At 47.0% G+C, this 20,506-nt stretch overlaps 2 protein-coding genes across 2 annotated transcripts in view; one reads left to right on the top strand and one right to left on the bottom strand.

Moving 5' to 3' along the window:
• The window catches only part of ACAD8 (acyl-CoA dehydrogenase family member 8), a 36,455-nt gene extending 33,777 nt beyond the window's left edge, over positions 1 to 2,678 (top strand). Inside the window, exons 10-11 of the mRNA XM_068238799.1 lie at positions 1,129 to 1,231; positions 1,987 to 2,678. Coding sequence (XP_068094900.1) covers positions 1,129 to 1,231; positions 1,987 to 2,039 — 156 coding nt within the window. The 3' untranslated portion in view covers positions 2,040 to 2,678. The remainder of the gene's footprint in view (positions 1 to 1,128; positions 1,232 to 1,986) is intronic.
• THYN1 (thymocyte nuclear protein 1) overlaps positions 1 to 20,506 on the bottom strand; it is a 122,473-nt gene that overhangs the window by 64,909 nt on the left and 37,058 nt on the right. The window lies entirely within an intron of this gene.

Below are 20,506 nucleotides of genomic sequence, written 5' to 3' on the forward strand. Positions count from 1 at the left end.
TAAGTGTGCGGTGTGGTGCGGTAATTATGCGGAAAGCTGTCGCTATAATTTGCTGAGTGCAGTAGTTTGCTGCTGACTTCCTAATGACAAGGTGGATGCTGGGTAGAAGTGGGTGGATTTAGACACACGTCACTTATTTTTTATAAATTATAAATATTTTTTATATTTTATATAGATTATGATTATATTGTGTATGTGTGTGTATATATATACATATATATATATATATATATATATATATATATATATATATATATATATATATATATATATATATATATATATATATATATAGCTGGGCCAAGGATAGTAGGGAATGATGCAACTCTGGTTGAGTTTTATTGCCACCTAGTGGATGCGCCCGGCTAACGGAACAGAACATATATACACACACACACACACACACACACACACACACACACACACGGGCACACACACACGGGCACACACACACGGGCACACACACACACTGTATATACACACACACACACACACACGGGCTGCCCAAGGGTCAACTAAATGGAAGAAATGAAATTAAAAACACCTCACCTTCTACTAGCTACTAACTGAACTATGTGCGTAGGGCGTAGGCTCATAGTTCAGTTAGTAGCTAGTAGAAGGTGAGGTGTTTTTAATTAACCCATTAGCAGCTTCAGCAGCGTTTGAGATCAGTGCATTGCTTTTGACCTCAGTCGGCAGAACTGGTTGTGCTGTAAATTCTTGGAATGCTTTTATCTCTCTCTACTTAGCCAAAAATATAGAATCTGAAAGCAGAAGTCTTTCTTTTGTTGTCTCACACTGCCCCCTGGTGATAAGTGGACATAAATACACATTACAGCTAATAAAAAGTACTAAGATCAGGTGCTCTGACTGAAGTGTGACTCTATTAGGTGTGTTATTCAGACACTACTGATGCTAGGAAGATCAACAGGGCAGCCAGGCAACTGGTATTGTTTTCAAGGAAGTAAATATGGCAGCCTCCATATCCCTGTCACTTCAGTTGTGCCTTCAGTCCTGAATGTTTGTATTGAGCAGGAGGATACCTTATAGATGGGGCAGGTGCTAGGTGGGTGTTCAGCCCCCTGTAATCACCGTTTTCCTGATATCGCTGTCCGCCTCTTCCTGCAGGTGTGTAACCAGGCGCTGCAGATGCACGGCGGATACGGCTACCTGAAGGATTACGCCGTGCAGCAGTACGTCCGCGATATCCGCGTTCACCAGATCCTGGAGGGTGAGTCGTGACTTCCCCACATTCTGTCATTTACTGTCAGATGACGTGTGGAAATGGAGAGGGTCGGTGAGATAATTCAGAGTTGATGCAAAATGTTATGCGAGTGTATTCAGATTGAAAATGGAATATTAAGCAGCTGCGTAATCTGTTTTCAAGGTGCATAAAAGTTTGCATCATTGTTTGTGAGTTATTTCCAAATAGAGAAGTGCTGATCACCTCTTGTGCTGGGGGCAGGGCAATGTCTCTGAAGCTGGGGACGGGCAATGCTTCAAAGCTGGTGGCGAGGCAACGCATCAGAAGCTTCTTTTTTTTCTCCTAAAAACTGCACTGTCATAGCTAGCTTGCTTTGCTTTTTGATCCTATTTCAGCAGCTCACTGAACTTCTCTCAGCCAATCAGTGAGGAGCAGATATGTGGGAGGAGTGATGACCAGCTTCCTTCTCGTTGGCAATGGCAAAAATAGAGCCAGGCTGACTGAGATAAGATTTATTACTGCAGAAACATTTCTGAATAGATTGGAGCGCCTGCAATGCAGGGTAAGGCTGCAGACTGCATATTGAACAGTAGGGGAATTAAATTAGATTTTTTTGGCTGACAATGCCTCTTTAAAAGGAAATAATTATGGCAGCCACCATATCCCTCTAACTTCATTGTTGTATTTACATGCCACATTAATTAGTATATTAAAGAAAAATATATATTTTTTAAATTACAACCTTGCTGTCCCTAAGTGTTTCATTTCCTTTGACCTGGCAGGAACCAATGAGGTGATGCGGATGATCGTGGGGCGGAGCCTCCTGCAGAGATAGTACGGGGATACTGGATGATGTCACAAGTCTCTGGCACATGACCCCTGGCGGGACTCGACCTCAGGGCAGCGGGACAAGCTGCTCACTAGATCCTCTCAACATGGGGACATGAGAGACAAGGAGAGCATTGCATGATGGGGGTTTTCTACGGTGCTGGACTCTGATTTTAGTATTAGTCGGCTTTTAGCGGGATTTTTCAATGAACTGGAAATATCAGTTTCTTAAAAGCCCCCAAATGTCTTTCTGTGATGAGGTATAAAAAATTCCCTGCCCTCCTGCCTCTTATGCCCCCTGTGTAATTCATGGTGATCGCCCGGCACCCGATCCCACGTGTGGTACAGCGGCGGTGGGGGAATAACAGATGTCAGGATGCCACTACTGCAGGCTGGATAAATACACACATAGATCTGGCATAATGACGTTACATCGGACATGTGGACATATAAAGGATTTCTTCCAGGGATCACCGTGACAACCTGGAGACCAGTACCACAGGGAGCAGGTGTGCTGCGGCAGTATCTCTGGAGAATGGTTTATACTTTATTATTTATACATTGCCTCATCATGTGTAACCGGACTGATTCTTTGCTGCCTTCCTATCTGCAAGATCTGATATTAAACACTAGTTCACTGATGAAACCAGAGAGAACATTCATGGTGTAACGCTCAGGGTTAGAGATTTCTGTATGCTAATGATTCCAGCAAATACCATGTGACCTGTGTGCAGCTTGGGCCAATCAGAATAGCAGGAAGTGCGCTTGATTGGCTGATTTCCAAGCTGCATAAAATATGCATGCGAGTCAGAATTATTAGTGTCTCATTGGCCATCTGTGGTGAGAAGTATAGAGTCCTGTGGTTTTGTGAATAGGAGATGTGGTTTGTTATCAGAAAAAGCTGTGTTAAAGAGGACCTGAACTCAGAGCTTCCTCTTTGCTCTAAAGATAAGTAACATCATAATAACCTTTAAAGAAAAACATTTCTCTGTTAAACTTGATACAACTCCTGCAATAAATCTGCAGTGTGTCTACTTCCTGCTTTCATGTACGCAGATATAGGGTTAAGGTACTGTATTCACAAATTAGCTGCTCTGCCGTGGCAGTCAGTTGACACAGTTGAGGGATTAAATTACAGTTGTGGTTAGGCACAGATGAGGGGGAATTAGGCTTATCTCTCTAAGTACATACAGGGTGCATTTCTAAGTTTTCCATCTGTTCAAAGGGAACCTGAAGTGAGAGGATATGGAGGCGGCCATATTTATTTCCTTTTAAACAATACCAGTTCCCTGGCAGTTCTGCTGATCTCTTTGGCTGCAGTAGTGTCTGAATCACAACCCTGAAACAAGCATGTGGCTTATTCGCTCAGAGTACCTGATCTGCATGCTTGTTCAGGGGCTACGGCTGGAATTATTAGAGGCAGAGGATCAGCAGGACAGCCAGGTAAATGGTATTGTTTACAAGGAAATAAATATGGCAGCCTCCATATACCTCTCACTACAGTTGTGTTTTTTAAAATGGAGTGAAAGGAACTCTTGTCATACAACAGCGCTCGCTATCTGAGGAGCCTGGATGGAAGCTGCCATTTCCTGGCATTGAGCTGTACACAAGCTATGAAGCTTCGTATATGTGCTGGACTATTGTTATTTATAATGAACAATGACCAACAGATCTGTGATTTACATCGGACCTCTACACACGATAGATGTACCCCAAGTCCAAACGACAGCAACCGACGCTTCCAGATGGTATTGTTAAGATGGTGAATGTGACATTGCGCACAAACAAAAATATTAGCAGAATTTAGGCCCGGTTCACATTAGCGGTCGCCGTCCGGAATCGCCGTGCCGGAGCCGGACCGCATGCAGAACGGACGGAACGGACGCACGGCATAGCAATGAAAGCCTATGCGTCCGTTCACATGCGTCCGTTTCGTCCGGACCGGATCCGGACTCCAGCATAAGACCCAACATGCGCTATTTTTTGATCCGGCCAATACAAACCAATGAGAACCGGAGAGCGCACAACACACTGGCTAAACATCCGGATGTTCTACCCCACTTCCTATGCGTATTTGTAGCGGCGATTTTGGATGGGGACACATGGGCAAGCATTTTGGAGTGGATCAGCAGTGACTTTAAACGTGCTGGAGATGTTGGCAGTATGTCGGAGGTGGAGGTGAGTGCTAAACAGCGGAGGGCCTGATTCCACAGGTCCACCTTCTGCTGACTTCCCAGACCCCAACATTTTTATTCGGTTTCTACTATCTTTTGCCAAACGGATCCGGATCGCATCCTGATGAACACCTGATGCAACCTGACCGGATCCGATCCGGTCCGGATCCGGTCAGGTCATCCGGTCCGTTTGGCAGAGAACCGCAAGTGTGAACGGGGCCTAAGGCAGTACGGCGGGTTGTCTACCAATGTGATGGCGAGTGTACGTTTTCTGCACATGTGCTCTCAGACATCAGCGCCTGCGCACATCACGGAGTATGGACAATAGTTGGCTAGGTTGGGTTGGACCAGATGGCCAACAATCATTCCTTCTCGCTGTCAGTTGAGATCACTGCGCACTGTCCAGACCACCAATTGTTTGCCAGTCCATCGGTTCTTGTTAAACTGCAATTTAGTCCAGCGTGTGTACGCTGCTCAAAGAGAACCTGACGTGAGAAGGATATGGAGGCTGCCCTGTCCCTATTATTTGTTCCCATAAATGGGCAGATCAGGGCGCTTTCTCTCTTCAGATACGGTTGTAAAATCCAACCTTTCAATTGACATAATTCTGCATTCCAATCAACCATGAAATAGCTTCACGTCAGTAAATACGATTTTTTGGTGTTTGATCTCCTTTAAGGTGGCCACTAATGGTCCAATTTCTAGTGAAAAATCATTCGAGCGAGCAGAAATTATTAACGGAAGAAAAATCATTCACTACACCATCAACGAACCAATCTTTGCTTAAAGAGACTCTGTAACAAATTTTTCAGCCTTAGTTCTTCTATCCTATAATTTCCTATGCCTGTTCTAATGTGCTCTGGCTTACTGCAGTCTTTCCTAACTGCACTGTCTCTGTAATAAATCAATGTATCTTTCCTCTGTCCTGTTTGTCGGGCTAAAGCTTGATTGTGTGGAATGTGCAGGGCTGCTTGTGATTGGTAGAAGCGATACACACCCTCTGCAGGCCCCCTGCACACTCTGAGTGACTCACACTCTATGCTTAGCTGAGCCTATTAGAAGCTGGTTAGTTTGTTTGTAAACACTGCCTAAAACTGTTAATTACAAGCCAGGATTGCAGCAGAGAGTGGCAGAAACAGCACAGAGGGGCACAGGAGAAAATAAGGAATAGAATGGTATGCTTTTTATTGTAAGAATATTAGAGTACAGATTCTCTTTAATATCTATCACAACCAATTAAGAAAATCCAAATTTTGGTTTGACAAAAATCCAGTCGGACGATTTTTTTTTTTATAATAGATTGTGCCCATCAACAGATTATTTTCAACTAATCCGATCATAATTTCTGATCGCTCGAATGATTTTTCTCTAGAAATTGGACCGTTAGTGGCCACCATTCAAGGAAATTTGTGAAGATACATAAAAATAACCTCCCCCTGGGAGTTTTGTAAATGGAATGCCCAGCAAAGGGGGTGTGGCAGGCATTACTTACCCTTGGTTGGGCGCTCCCTACCCCCGTCTTTGTGCTGGCATCCATCATCTCCGGGTAGATCTGCAAGTTTGCCTTTTCAGAGGCGCATGCTCCTGACATTCCATTAATAGGTGCTTAGTTCCCCCCAACAGTTTCCTTTTTCCTGTGTGCAGGGGAGCCATGGGTGATCAGAGTGCTTTTTGGGGAGGATCCAGCCTGGTCAGTAGAGTAATTAGGCGATCTGGCATTAGCTGGGGGGGTAGGGCAGGCGCCAGCACTGGTGCTTTAGCTCCTCCCCAATTGCACGCATGCCAGCATAATAACCATATTGCGCAGCGCATTACCAAAGGGAATCGCAGTGCAAGACTTTGTCCCACAATTTTTCCACATAGCCTGACGCTGTGCTGGACTAGATTCAGCAACTGCGCCCCCAGTGACAGCCCAAATGTGCCCACGTAATATTTAAATTATGTCGCACAGCGGCTGGAGGAAATCAAAGTTTCGGACTCCGTGGGACACTGATCTAAAGGGTGTGACGCTGTGTAAGATTATATTCGGCAAAAGCACCTCCTAGCGGCAGCCATGTTTTCCTGTGTCGGACTATGGCCATCATTGGGTCTATACTGGAAAATGACAATGTATTGGATTCAATCAAAAAATCATATTGGAAGCTAAAGTTCCTCCTAGTTTAATAAATGTTAGCACTTGTCTTGGATGCAGGGCATGCATTTTTCAGTCTAGCAGAGGCGGTGTATGCCTGTGCGATTAACCATTCAATTGCAGCAGGTGTTTAGGGACGCGCAGCCTTTCCCCCCACCTTTTCTTAACTTTGTAACTATGTAACTGTCAATTTAGCTGCTCCCAGCCCCTCCTCCTGAGTTTCCTGTTTGCATAATAGGTAGTAGCAGATTTGCATATGATTTGCATCTGAATTGAATGCAAAGTGTGCAGAAAATCTATTTAGGTGCTGCACACTGAGTTGGTGGTCATTTCGGATGCAGCCTTAGTGGTATGTCCTGGCGTTCTCCTCGCTGTTCAACCAAATGTAAGTTACACATTTTTTTGCTTAGCTGCTCCCAAGGCTTTAAATTTAGGTTAGGTCACTTGCCCGGAGGTTTGCCTCACCGTGGCGCAAGTGTCTAGTATAATATACTTTGCATGCAAATCATATTGGAAGCTAAAGTTCCTCCTAGTTTAATAAATGTTAGCACTTGTCTTGGATGCAGGGCATGCATTTTTCAGTCTGGCAGAGGCGGTGTATGCCTGTGCGATTAACCAATCAATTGCAGCATGTGTTTAGGGACGCGCAGCCTTTCCCCCCACCTTTTCTTAACTTTGTAACTATGTAACTGTCAGGTTAGCTGCTCCCAGCCCCTCCTCCTGAGTTTCCTGTTCGCATGATAAGTAGTAGAAGATTTGCATATGATTTGCATCTGAATTGAATGCAAAGTGTGCAGAAAATCTATTTAGGTGCTGCACACTGAGTTGGTGGTCATTTCGGATGCAGCCTTAGTGGTATGCGCTGGCGTTCTCCTCGCTGTTCAGACATTGAGGTTGGCCCGCGGTCCCAGTGTACAATTTTGGCCCACTTTGTATTTGAGTTTGACACCCCTGTTCTAATACTTTTAGCCATAGCCCTGAACAAGCATGCAGCAGATCAGGTGTTTCTGACATCATTGTCAGATCTGACAGATTAGCTGCATGCTTGTTTCTGGTGTTATTCAGACACTACTGCAGCCAAATACACCAGCAGGACTGCCAGGCAACTGGTGTTGTTTAAAAGGAAATAAATATGTCTGCCTCCATATTCTCACTTCATTATGCTGGAGAACAGAGGCGCCAAAAGGATAAAAGGAAGCTAAATGAGCTTAAAAACCAAATTCTTGGTAAATAGAGGAGGTAGTGGTGGACTTACAGTACCTCCTCCAAGTAGACACACAACGACCTTCACACAGGTGCCTGGCTCTTCTACTGACCACATATGCTATTGCTCCGTTGTTATTGCCTGATGAAGCGGGATCAATCCTGCGAAACGCGTTGCATATTTGGAGTTCATAAATATATTGACTGTCTTTACTACAGTCGTTGTGTGTCTACTTGGAGGAGGTAAGTCCACCACTGCCTCCTCTATTTACCAAGAATTTGGTTTTTAAGCTCATTTAGCTTCCTTTTATCCTTTTGGAGCCTCTGTTCTCCTGCATAATATTGAGTCCACCCTGGGTGGAGGGTTGAACCCCCTTTTTTCTCATCTACAGAGAGCGACTTCTTATTCCTGAGTGGGGTAAGGAAAGTCTCCCCACCTGCCTTTACAGTGGTTGCCTAATGGTAACCCTGGTTTGTGAGTATTAATATTTACTCTATCTAGTAACCATTTACCAGTACATAATACACTTTTGGGGCTCTTGGTGTTCCTTGTGTGACAATCCAGCCCCGCGATCCCGTCGAGATCTGCTCCCGTTAGCGTACGCAGGAAGTACGGGCGCAGATGGACAACGAGACCGGTTGCTGGATCGTCAGAGGGAAGAAAAAGGAGGGCGACAGAGCGTGCCAATCCCGTCTAATCTGCTCCCGTTAGCATACGCAGGAAGTACGGTGAACAGACTGACAATAAAGATTGGTCGCGCAGCTGCCGACAATATGTAATGGGACAAACATCCACCAATCCCGTATTACTAGGCCACTGTTGCCATGCAGGTCTCATGCACTAGAGACTGCTGGAGGCAAATTCACTGTGTGCGTAGTAAACGGTTAAGATTGGTTGGAGGTGCCCATACATGTACAATTCTGATTGTATATACAATCGGTAAACTAAAAATATCGATTTCGCGCTGGAAATCGGGTAAATAAAGTAAACTGCCACCACTCTCTCAAGTTCAGGGAGGAAAGAGACTCCCGCTATCATAATACGGTAGCCAGCCCAATCACGTTCAACACGCTCAAGTCACCGTTCGGGGAATAGTCACTTCCGACGGCTTAAAGACTGTGAGCAATGTGACGTTAAAGAAAGGTTGCTGGGTCCCTATATGATGCAATCTCGAATTGTATTTACAATCGAGGAACGAAAGTTATCGATTTCGCACAGGAAATCTGGTACTAGCTAATCCTAGAAGGAAGAAACGGTTATTTACAACCTAGCTAGCAAATCAACAATTTATAAGCAAATCATAAAACAATGCGGTAGTATGACTGACTCTTCAGAGGGCAGATTCGTTATAGCAGCAATCAGATGACCAGAACAGGCACAAGACTGAACGATAAAATCGTTAGTTTATTTCTAAACTACATACACACAGCTTATTTTAGAACAGATTGATTGACAGAGAGAAGGCAAGAAAAGGAACAGGATGTCTGATTATATACAGTTCAAATACCATTATTGGTAGTCCATGCGGCAATCGCAAGTCTTTGGCGAAAGTCCCAAAATGGCGGTTGCCATGCGGCCAACAGGCCTTTGTTAGAAAGTTCCAAGATGGAGGTTGGCCCGTGTCCCTGCGGGCTGCCAGGATGTTACTAGGCATCAGATTGAAGGTAAAGGACCCTGGACTTTTGGGTCATGTCAGTTTTGTTCCTCACTGTAGGTGGGAGGAGTTATGACACATACAAGTCCAGCCTTGCAATTTGAATAAGGCAATGCCCCCTCTCATAGAAACAAGAATTTACCTGAATCATGATAAGTGTGCTTATCTGCAAACCATACAAGTTGTGTTAAATCTAATAACATTTTTAGGTTTGTCAGAATTTATCAAGAACGTTGATACCAAACTTGGGGGGTTTAGGGTGAACGGTGACCCCAAAATGCATATCTCTGCTTTGGCAGGGCTTACCTTGAATTCAGAAACATCCAATCGTGTGGTTGGTTCTGAATTTCAGAATAAGCGGGTTCTTAAGGCCGTTGCCTATTTGGGAAGTCATCTTTATGATAAAAGATGGATTTCATATTTGTGAGGTCACAGATAGGTTTCCTACTAGTGACTGAGAAAGCCAGCTGTAGTCTCTAAGTGGCTTCTGCAGGATGGTAGCAGGACCTCCTGTGGCTGCTCTTTTCATGTACGGAGCTGAGGAGCCACCAAGTCTGGGTTAGGCAGTGGAGGTGTGAGATTTCCCTCTTTCTGCCTGGTTGGGGGTCCCTGTGCTGGTAGAGAATCTTTTCACAGGAGGCTAATTAACTGACCATGAAAAGATTTCTCCAGCCCTTTGGCAAAGGGGAAAAAAAAGTGTATTTAAACCACAAAACTGTCAGTTTGGTTGGTTTGCGAAGAACTGGCGTTTGTACCTCCATGACGCATTCGATATGTCATATCGACGGCGTCACATCTCCCCCCTTTACAAGATTGGGGAAGGAGCGGTTAGCAGGACCTTGACTGAAGCAATACCAACTTGCTACTTGGGCTCAGTACAGCGGGGAAGCCTGGGTTCCACATGACCTTGGGGGTTGCCCTTTTTGTGTTGGTCAGTAGTTTAGCCAGGAGGCTACAGGGCTTTGCAAACGTCCTGTAGTATCCCGCTGTTCCCAGAGAGGCCTGTACCTCTGTCATGACAATCTGATCTGCGTCTGGTTCAACGGTCAGATTGTCAGCTGACAGCTGTCCTAGTACCAGGGATGAGTGATCGCAGTGTTGCTCCCAAGTCGGGGGGAACACAGGGATGTCATCCGGGTACGTGACTGTACAACCGTGCTTGCTCTTCCACAGGTCGTTCCACGCCTGGAGAAAGGTGGCTTGGGCATTCATCATGCCAAAAGACATCTGCATCGAGGCGTTTAAGTCCAAGGGCAGGGTGAATGTGGATTCCAGGCGTGCCTTGGGCACGGTTGGAATCTGCCAGTATCCGTAGCTCCGATCTATGATCATTAGGTAGTTGGCGGATGCCAGCCAATCCAACAGATCACCGGGGGGAGTCATGGGATACGCAACGGTTGTTGGGATGTCGTCCGGCATCCTATAGGCCTCACAGAACATGGTGGTCTGTGAACTAGAGGATTTGCGGAGGACAGACATCTGTAACATTTCCTCATACTTCATCTTCACTTTTGCTTGCACCTCCGGAGAGGCGCTGTAGGGGATCTGCCATAAGGGCTTGTGAGTCCCCGGGTCCCTTCTGTGAACTGCTGTATCCTGCCCAGGGTTGCTGCAAAGATTTCGCTGTGGGGGCGCAGTGCGCTTTAGTGAGGCCTTCGGGGAGTACGAGAGGTGGGGGGTGACTTTCACATCATCCGCCAATTCTCGTGTGGGAGCTATCAGGCCTGCCAGGGGACCTGTGTCTTCCTGTTCTAATTGGCCGTGCTCTCCCAGAACTAACTGCGTTCTATCTGACTGGGCTTCTAACAGATCCACATGGACCGTGCTTTCACCTGGGGTGTCAGTTAAATGGGGGATGGGTTCACTGCAGTATTTACCATTCTCCCTGCACACCTGTAGGGGAGCTTCCACTGCTGGCGGCTTAGCGGTCTGGCCACTAAGCGCACGCAGGTTGGAGTCGCTCTGTAGTATCCTCACGGATGTGGGACTACACGTCTTAGCCAGCTGCCTAGTGTGATCTGAGGTCAGCTGCTGAAAATCAAACTCTCTGGGGTCAGAGCTGACAGAAATGCCTGCAGGCTCTGAGCTCAGGTTACCAACAGTACTGTGTGTGTCTGTCTGCACAGGCCCACCACAGTAAACATCACCTTTTGGGTAAATCAAAATCACGTCAATATTGACATTGGTCTGGGGGTCAGAGATATCAGGGGAAGTCGAGACTCCTCCAAATAGTCCTGAGTCCGGACTCCCGGTGACACTGAAGGCGTCACCCAGCGTACTCTCAAAAACATGCACAACATTATCAAAAGCATTTGCATAACATGATATGTGATTTTTAGCATGAGTGTCACCCGCCTGAAAGTCAGAAGTGTCAGAGGGGATCCCTGCTGTCAGCTCTGAGTTCATGCGGCTGGCCATAGAGCCTGTAATGGCCAAAGAATGTACAGCGTTTCTATCACAATTATCACTGACACATGCAATTTCATTAGTAATAACAGGTGCAGAAAAAGATAAAAGACAGTCAGTTGCTGGTACATATAAATCTGAGGGTACCTCCCGCCCAGCGGCGTTAGGTACAGTAGCATGAGCAGGTAAGGGTTTGACATCTCCCTGTTTTCCCAAAGGTTTGTACAGTACCTGGTGGTCAGGGAGTCCTGCTGGGAACTCCTGCATATCAGCAGAAAATTCCGAAGGGCACACAAGCGTGCCTAGATCAGTGCCAAGCACCGGAGGAGAGGGAAACTCAGCAACAGCCCGCTCTGGAAAACCCACCCCCCATCCGGCCTTCTCGGGACCTGGGATAACAGGGTTGTGGTGGTTGGGCCTGACTTCAGTCAGGGTGAGGAGCTTTTGTGGGAGAATATCTTCCTCTGTGGCAAGGTCGGAACAGACCAAGGAAACATCTGCTTCTGGAGCACTGGAGCAAAAGATGATCTGGTCGTCCACTGGAGCACTGTGGAGATTTCCGGAACCGTAGAGCATCTCTGACACGCTGACAGGCTGTGCAGAGGGTGATGCAGGTGACGGATCAGGGTTGCTAGCCATCTTCGGGCTAGGGACGGTCGTTCTTTTCCTCTTGGGACAGAAGAACTGTATGTGGCCAGTCAAGCCACAAAGGTTACACGTGCGAATGGCAGGTGTGTCAGACTGGGATGCAGCAATAGCAGCAGCTGCAGGTCTCGGTGGCGCAACGCTCACCGGACCAGGAGGAGCGAATGCAGTAGGCTTACCTCCTTCCAAGTCTTGGGACAGTGTTCTGTGACTGTCCAGCACCAGAGTTCTCTGGCTGTCAGGTACAGGAACCTGATGGTACGCCCTCTCAGAGGTGCGCACAGGAAAGTCTCGTTCCGTGCCCTCTTCCATGGCAGGAAGTTTTGCTGTGGGGGTCACGGGTAGAGGTTCGCATCTCTCCACCGAAACACATAGTGAAGAGTGCTGATTTGATTGGGTTAGCTGGGCCAACTCCAATTCACGCTGGAGCCGTAGCTCTTCGATCTGGAGATCCCGCTGGCGCAGACACTCTCGGTGCTCCTGGTATCTGCGCAGTTCCTCGCCGGTCAGGTTTGCCAACTCCAATTCCCGCTGGAGTCGTCGCTCCTTGGCCTGGAGATCAAACTGGCGCAGTCGCTCTTGGTGCTCTGCTTCACGCTGGAGCATCCTTGCTTCATGCTGGCGCTGTTCTTCTCGGAACTCCTGGTATATGCGCAGATCCTCGCCGGTCAGGTTTGCCAACCACTCCGGGGGTATCAGGACTGCAGGTAATAGAGGCATTAAGCAAGGTGGCGACAAGGATTCCATCTCTGGAGTAATGCCACCAGCTTAGCCTTGTTGTGCTGCAAGCAGCAATGCCGTGCGATTCGCAGAGGGCTTGCACGTCAGGAACTGACCAATTTTGGTGATCCTGAACTGAATCAGACATTCAGAAGAGAAGAGTATAAGAAATAATAGGGTATAGCAAAGAAAAGGTTAGGAAATGTAGACCAATCTATTCACTATCAATGTGTACCGTTTTGTGCCCAGAACTTCGGTTCTGCAAGACAGGATACTTAGTTACCACTGTCTTATTATTCTGGTTGCAAAGACTGAGTTTGTCAGATCTTTGCGCTCTGATTTCCCAAAAGCTGGCTATGCCTGGTTTTGGGGTGTGCTATCACCACCACTGCCCACCAATGTGACAATCCAGCCCCGCGATCCCGTCGAGATCTGCTCCCGTTAGCGTACGCAGGAAGTACGGGCGCAGACGGACAACGAGACCGGTTGCTGGATCGTCAGAAGGAAGAAAAAGGAGGGCGACAGAGCGTGCCAATCCCGTCTAATCTGCTCCCGTTAGCATACGCAGGAAGTACGGTGAACAGACTGACAATAAAGATTGGTCGCGCAGCTGCTGACAATATGTAATGGGACAAACATCCACCAATCCCGTATTACTAGGCCACTGTTGCCATGCAGGTCTCATGCACTAGAGACTGCTGGAGGCAAATTCACTGTGTGCGTAGTAAACGGTTAAGATTGGTTGGAGGTGCCCATACATGTACAATTCTGATTGTATATACAATCGGTAAACTAAAAATATCGATTTCGCGCTGGAAATCGGGTAAATAAAGTAAACTGCCACCACTCTCTCAAGTTCAGGGAGGAAAGAGACTCCCGCTATCATAATACGGTAGCCAGCCCAATCACGTTCAACACGCTCAAGTCACCGTTCGGGGAATAGTCACTTCCGACGGCCTAAAGACTGTGAGCAATGTGACGTTAAAGAAAGGTTGCTGGGTCCCTATATGATGCAATCTCGAATTGTATTTACAATCGAGGAACGAAAGTTATCGATTTCGCACAGGAAATCTGGTACTAGCTAATCCTAGAAGGAAGAAACGGTTATTTACAACCTAGCTAGCAAATCAACAATTTATAAGCAAATCATAAAACAATGCGGTAGTATGACTGACTCTTCAGAGGGCAGATTCGTTATAGCAGCAATCAGATGACCAGAACAGGCACAAGACTGAACGATAAAATCGTTAGTTTATTTCTAAACTACATACACACAGCTTATTTTAGAACAGATTGATTGACAGAGAGAAGGCAAGAAAAGGAACAGGATGTCTGATTATATACAGTTCAAATACCGTTATTGGTAGTCCATGCGGCAATCGCAAGTCTTTGGCGAAAGTCCCAAAATGGTGGTTGCCATGCGGCCAACAGGCCTTTGTTAGAATGTTCCAAGATGGAGGTTGGCCCGTGTCCCTGCGGGCTGCCAGGATGTTACTAGGCATCAGATTGAAGGTAAAGGACCCTGGACTTTTGGGTCATGTCAGTTTTGTTCCTCACTGTAGGTGGGAGGAGTTATGACACATACAAGTCCAGCCTTGCAATTTGAATAAGGCAATGCCCCCTCTCATAGAAACAAGAATTTACCTGAATCATGATAAGTGTGCTTATCTGCAAACCATACAAGTTGTGTTAAATCTAATAACATTTTTAGGTTTGTCAGAATTTATCAAGAACGTTGATACCAAACTTGGGGGGTTTAGGGTGAACGGTGACCCCAAAATGCATATCTCTGCTTTGGCAGGGCTTACCTTGAATTCAGAAACATCCAATCGTGTGGTTGGTTCCCGAATTTCAGAATAAGCGTTGCCTATTTGGGAAGTAATTTTTATGATAAAAGATGGATTTCATATTTGTGAGGTCACAGATAGGTTTCCTACTAGTCACTGAGAAAGCCAGCTGTAGTCTCTAAGTGGCTTCTACAGGATGTTAGCAGGACCTCCTGTGGCTGCTCTTTTCATGTACGGAGCTGAGAAGCCACCAAGTCTGGGTTAGGCAGTGGAGGTGTGAGATTTCCCTCTTTCTGCCTGGTTGGGGGTCCCTGTGCTGGCAGAGAATCTTTTCACAGGAGGCTAATTAACTGACCATGAAAAGATTTCTCCAGCCCTTTGGCGAAGGGGAAAAAAAGTGTATTTAAACCACAAAACTGTCAGTTTGGTTGGTTTGCGAAGAACTGGCGTTTGTACCTCCATGACGCATTCGATATGTCATATCGACGGCGTCACACCTTGTTTTTATATTCTCACTTCAGTTGTCCTTTAGGCCTACTTTACACTGGCAATTAAGTGGCAAAAGGATCCATAAAAACGGATCTGATTACTGGTCAATTGGATCACTTTCACTCCGTTGCCGTTCAGCTGCTTCCGTTTCCCCACATCCATCAGCCCAACCCCCATCAGCAAAGTGGATTTTGCTGGCTAGAACGGTTAGTTTCTTCACTAGTGTGGAGAAACGTTCCCTTCTCCCATTCTTCAGCCTCCATACCGCTGGGCTCCGCGGTCCAGAAAAATTGCAGCAGCAACTAATTTGCGGTCTGTTTGGCAGATTGTGCGGAATGGATCTGTTCTCACAGACCAATGTGAACAGATACCATAGGTTAACATTAGATCAGTTTGCATGAGTTAGGATTCCGTTCCGTTAGGGTTCACAAAGAGACCGTTTTTTTCTGCCACTGTGAACCCAGCCTTAAAGAGGAACTGTTGTGAAAATCTTAAAATGTAAAATATATACAAATAAGTATGTTTCGTCCTGAGTAAAATGAGCCACACATTACTTTTCTCCTATGTTGCTGTCACTTACAGTAGGTAGTAGAAATCTGACAGAACCGACAGGATTTGGGCTAGTCGATCTCTCCATAGGGGATTCTCAGCATGGCCATTATTCTTTATAAAGACACTCCCAGGAAAAGATTTATACATAGATGCTGACCAGCTTCCCTGCTCGCTGCACACTTTTTTGGCAGTTGGACACAGCAACTGCCATTCACTAAGTGCATTTTGAAAATAAATAAATCCCTGTGAACCCCTCATGAGGAGATGGGCTAGTCCAAAACCTGTCAGTTCTGTCAGATTTCTACTACCTACTGTAAGTGACAGCAACATAGGAGAAAAGTAATTTATGTCTCATTTTACTCTGGAATAAACGTACTTCTTAATTGTATGTGTTTACATATATTTTCAATTTTAAGATTTTCACGACAGAGGCCCTTTAAGCAGGAGCTCAAGATCCATTTTGAAAGAACACTGAAAAAGGACTTGCTGCCGTCCTCTATATGAGCCCCAGTAGGCTGGACTGTGATGTGTGGCGGGCAGCGAGCGGCGGGAGCTGTATGGTGTTCAGACGTTCAGGAGTTTCCTGAGAAGCTGAATGTTCCCCTGATTGACGGCCGCCTCGGGGTAAAACTCTCTCCAACAAAACGCTGTAACTGTAACTTGTATAGAAGCCTTCCCACACAATGCCTGACAGACTGAACAACAATGACACAATGACAGCTGACACACGCCCAGACGCACGCCACTGCAGTGCAACACCCCTCATATATCAAATGAAGGGACAGGTGCTAATAGATCCCTCAGGGGCCAACGCTGCATAGTGTATGACTTTTATACGTTTCTATGCAGTTATCAGCATGCTCTCCTTGTTTCAACAGCAGACAGTGACAGGCACAAAGTGACAGCAGATACACAGTGACCGGCACAAAGTGACAGCAGATATACACAGTGACAGGCACAAAGTGACAGCAGATATACACAGTGACTGGCACAAAGTGACAGCAGATACACAGTGACCGGCACAAAGTGACAGCAGATATACACAGTGACAGGCACAAAGTGACAGCAGATATACACAGTGACTGGCACAAAGTGACAGCAGATATACACAGTGACAGGCACAAAGTGACAGCAGATATGCACAGTGCCTGGCACAAAGTGACAGCAGATATGCACAGTGCCTGGCACAAAGTGACAGCAGACATACACAGTGACAGGCACAGAGTGACAGCAGATATACACAGTGACTGGCACAGAGTGACAGCAGATATACACAGTGACAGGCACAAAGTGACAGCAGATATACACAGTGACAGGCACAAAGTGACAGCAGATACACAGTGACAGGCACAAAGTGACAGCAGATATACACAGTGACTGGCACAAAGTGACAGCAGATATACACAGTGACTGGCACAGAGTGACAGCAGATATACACAGTGACTGGCACAGAGTGACAGCAGATATACACAGTGACAGGCACAAAGTGACAGCAGATATACACAGTGACAGGCACAAAATGACAGCAGATACACAGTGACAGGCACAAAGTGACAGCAGATATACACAGTGACTGGCACAAAGTGACAGCAGATATACACAGTGACTGGCACAAAGTGACAGCAGATATACACAGTGACAGGCACAAAGTGACAGCAGATATGCACAGTGCCTGGCACAAAGTGACAGCAGACATACACAGTGACAGGCACAGAGTGACAGCAGATATACACAGTGACTGGCACAGAGTGACAGCAGATATACACAGTGACAGGCACAAAGTGACAGCAGACATACACAGTGGCAGGCACAAAGTGACAGCAGATATACAGTGACAGGCACAACGTGACAGCAGATATACACAGTGACAGGCACAGAGTGACAGCAGACATACACAGTGACAGGCACAAAGTGACAGCAGATATACACAGTGACTGGCACAGAGTGACAGCAGATATACACAGTGACAGGCACAAAGTGACAGCAGATATACCCAGTGACAGGCACAGAATGACAGCAGATATACACAGTGACCGGCACAGAGTGACAGCAGATATACACAGTGACCGGCACAAAGTGACAGCAGATACACAGTGACAGGCACAAAGTGACAGCAGATATACACAGTGACAAGCACAAAGTGACAGCAGATATACACAGTGACAGGCACAAAGTGACAGCAGATATACACAGTGACTGGCACAAAGTGACAGCAGACATACACAGTGACAGGCACAAAGTGACAGCAGATATACAGTGACTAGAGTTGGGCCGAACCTCCGATTTTAGGTTCGCGAACCTGGTTCGCGAACTTCCGCGGAAGGTTCGGTTCGCGTTAAAGTTCGCGAACCGCAATAGACTTCAATGGGGATGCGAACTTTGAAAAAAAAAAAAGTGACAGCAGATATACACAGTGACAGGCACAGAGTGACAGCAGACATACACAGTGACAGGCACAAAGTGACAGCAGATATACACAGTGACTGGCACAGAGAGACAGCAGATATACACAGTGACAGGCACAAAGTGACAGCAGATATACCCAGTGACAGGCACAGAATGACAGCAGATATACACAGTGACCGGCACAGAGTGACAGCAGATATACACAGTGACCGGCACAAAGTGACAGCAGATACACAGTGACAGGCACAAAGTGACAGCAGATATACACAGTGACAAGCACAAAGTGACAGCAGATATACACAGTGACAGGCACAAAGTGACAGCAGATATACACAGTGACTGGCACAAAGTGACAGCAGACATACACAGTGACAGGCACAAAGTGACAGCAGATATACAGTGACTAGAGTTGGGCCGAACCTCCGATTTTAGGTTCGCGAACCTGGTTCGCGAACTTCCGCGGAAGGTTCGGTTCGCGTTAAAGTTCGCGAACCGCAATAGACTTCAATGGGGATGCGAACTTTGAAAAAAAAAAATAATTATGCTGGCCACAAAAGTGATGGAAAAGATGTTTCAAGGGGTCTAACACCTGGAGGGGGGCATGGCGGAGTGGGATACATGCCAAAAGTCCCGGGGAAAAATCTGGATTTGACGCAAAGCAGCGTTTTAAGGGCAGAAATCAAATTGAATGCTAAATGACAGGCCTAAAGTGCTTTCAAACATCTTGCATGTGTATACATCAATCAGGTAGTGTAATTAAGGTACTGCTTCACACTGACACACCAAACTCACCGTGTAACGCACTGCAAACAGCTGTTTGTGTAGTGACGGCCGTGCTGGACTGGTGCGCACCATGGCGAGAGTGCAGGTTTTGGTGGCTTTACAGCCCATATGGTCGCCTGGCTGATGTAGCTGAATGACAGAACAGTGACTGTCCAGCTGATCAAATTTGGTCTGACCACAATGAGGCAACGACCTTATTATCGTGGGTGTGCCCCCCGAGACACTCATCTAGGCGCCGGTCATTGCTTCATTGTGATACGCAAGCCCCTTCACCACGGCAAGGTAATGATCACGAAGGGGAATGGGCGCATGTACATGCCTTTTCTTTTGTTGTTGCAGCTGCCCGCAGTGCAGCCAGAAAAATTAGGCAGTCATGTACACGCACCAGAAAAATTATTACAGCGGCCGCTGCTAGCAGTGGCCTAAAAAATTCAGCAATCCGCCTGGAGTCCCGGACCCTGTTGGTGGTGGCGGAGAAGGTAGTCAAGCGGCCTGCAGGCAGACATGCTGTGTGGAGGGACTGGGAGCGACTTAGTCTTCTTGGGGCAGGCCAGGCAGCCAGTCACACGGCGTGCAGGCAAAGATGCTGTGTGTGCGGGGACTGACTTAGTCTTGGGGCGGGCAGCAGCCCTCCGGGATCCATGCATCATTCATTTTAATAAAGGTGAGGTACTTAACACTTTTGTGACTTAGGCGACTTCTCTTCTCTGTGACAATGCCTCCAGCTGCGCTGAAGGTCCTTTCTGACAGGACGCTTGCGGCAGGGCAGGAGAGAAGTTGGATGGCAAATTGGGACAGCTCTGGCCACAGGTCAAGCCTGCGCACCCAGTAGTTCAAGGGTTCCTCATCGCTGTTCACAGCAGTGTCTACATCCACACTTAAGGCCAGGTAGTCGGCTACCTGCCGTTCCAGGCGTTGGTGGAGGGTGGATCCGGAAGGGCTACGGCGAGGCGTTGGACTAAAGAACGTCCGCATGTCCGACATCACCATGAGATCGCTGGAGCGTCCTGTCTTTGACTGCGTGGACACGGGAGGAGGATTAGTGGCAGTGGTACCTTGCTGGCGTTGTGCCGTCACATCACCCTTAAAGGCATTGTAAAGCATAGTTGACAGCTGGTTCTGCATGTGCTGCATCCTTTCCACCTTCCGGTGAGTTGGTAACAGGTCCGCCACTTTGTGCCTGTACCGAGGGTCTAGTAGTGTGGCCACCCAGTACAGGTCATTCCCCTTGAGGTTTCTTATACGGGGGTCCCTCAACAGGCAGGACAGCATAAAAGACGACATCTGCACAAAGTCGGATCCAGTACCCTCCATCTCCTCTTGCTCTTCCTCAGTGACGTCAGGTAAGTCAACCTCCTCCCCCCAGCCGCGAACAATACCACGGGAAGGTTGAGCAGCACAAGCCCCTTGCGATGCCTGCTGAGGTTGTTCTCCTGCCGCTGTCCCCTCCTCCTCCTCCTCCTCCCCCAAAGAAACACCTTGCTCATCATCCTCTGAGTCTGACTCGTCTTCTGCACACGACT

This window comes from Hyperolius riggenbachi, chromosome 6, assembly GCF_040937935.1.
Source record: "Hyperolius riggenbachi isolate aHypRig1 chromosome 6, aHypRig1.pri, whole genome shotgun sequence".
In the NCBI taxonomy this organism is placed as follows: domain Eukaryota; kingdom Metazoa; phylum Chordata; class Amphibia; order Anura; family Hyperoliidae; genus Hyperolius; species Hyperolius riggenbachi.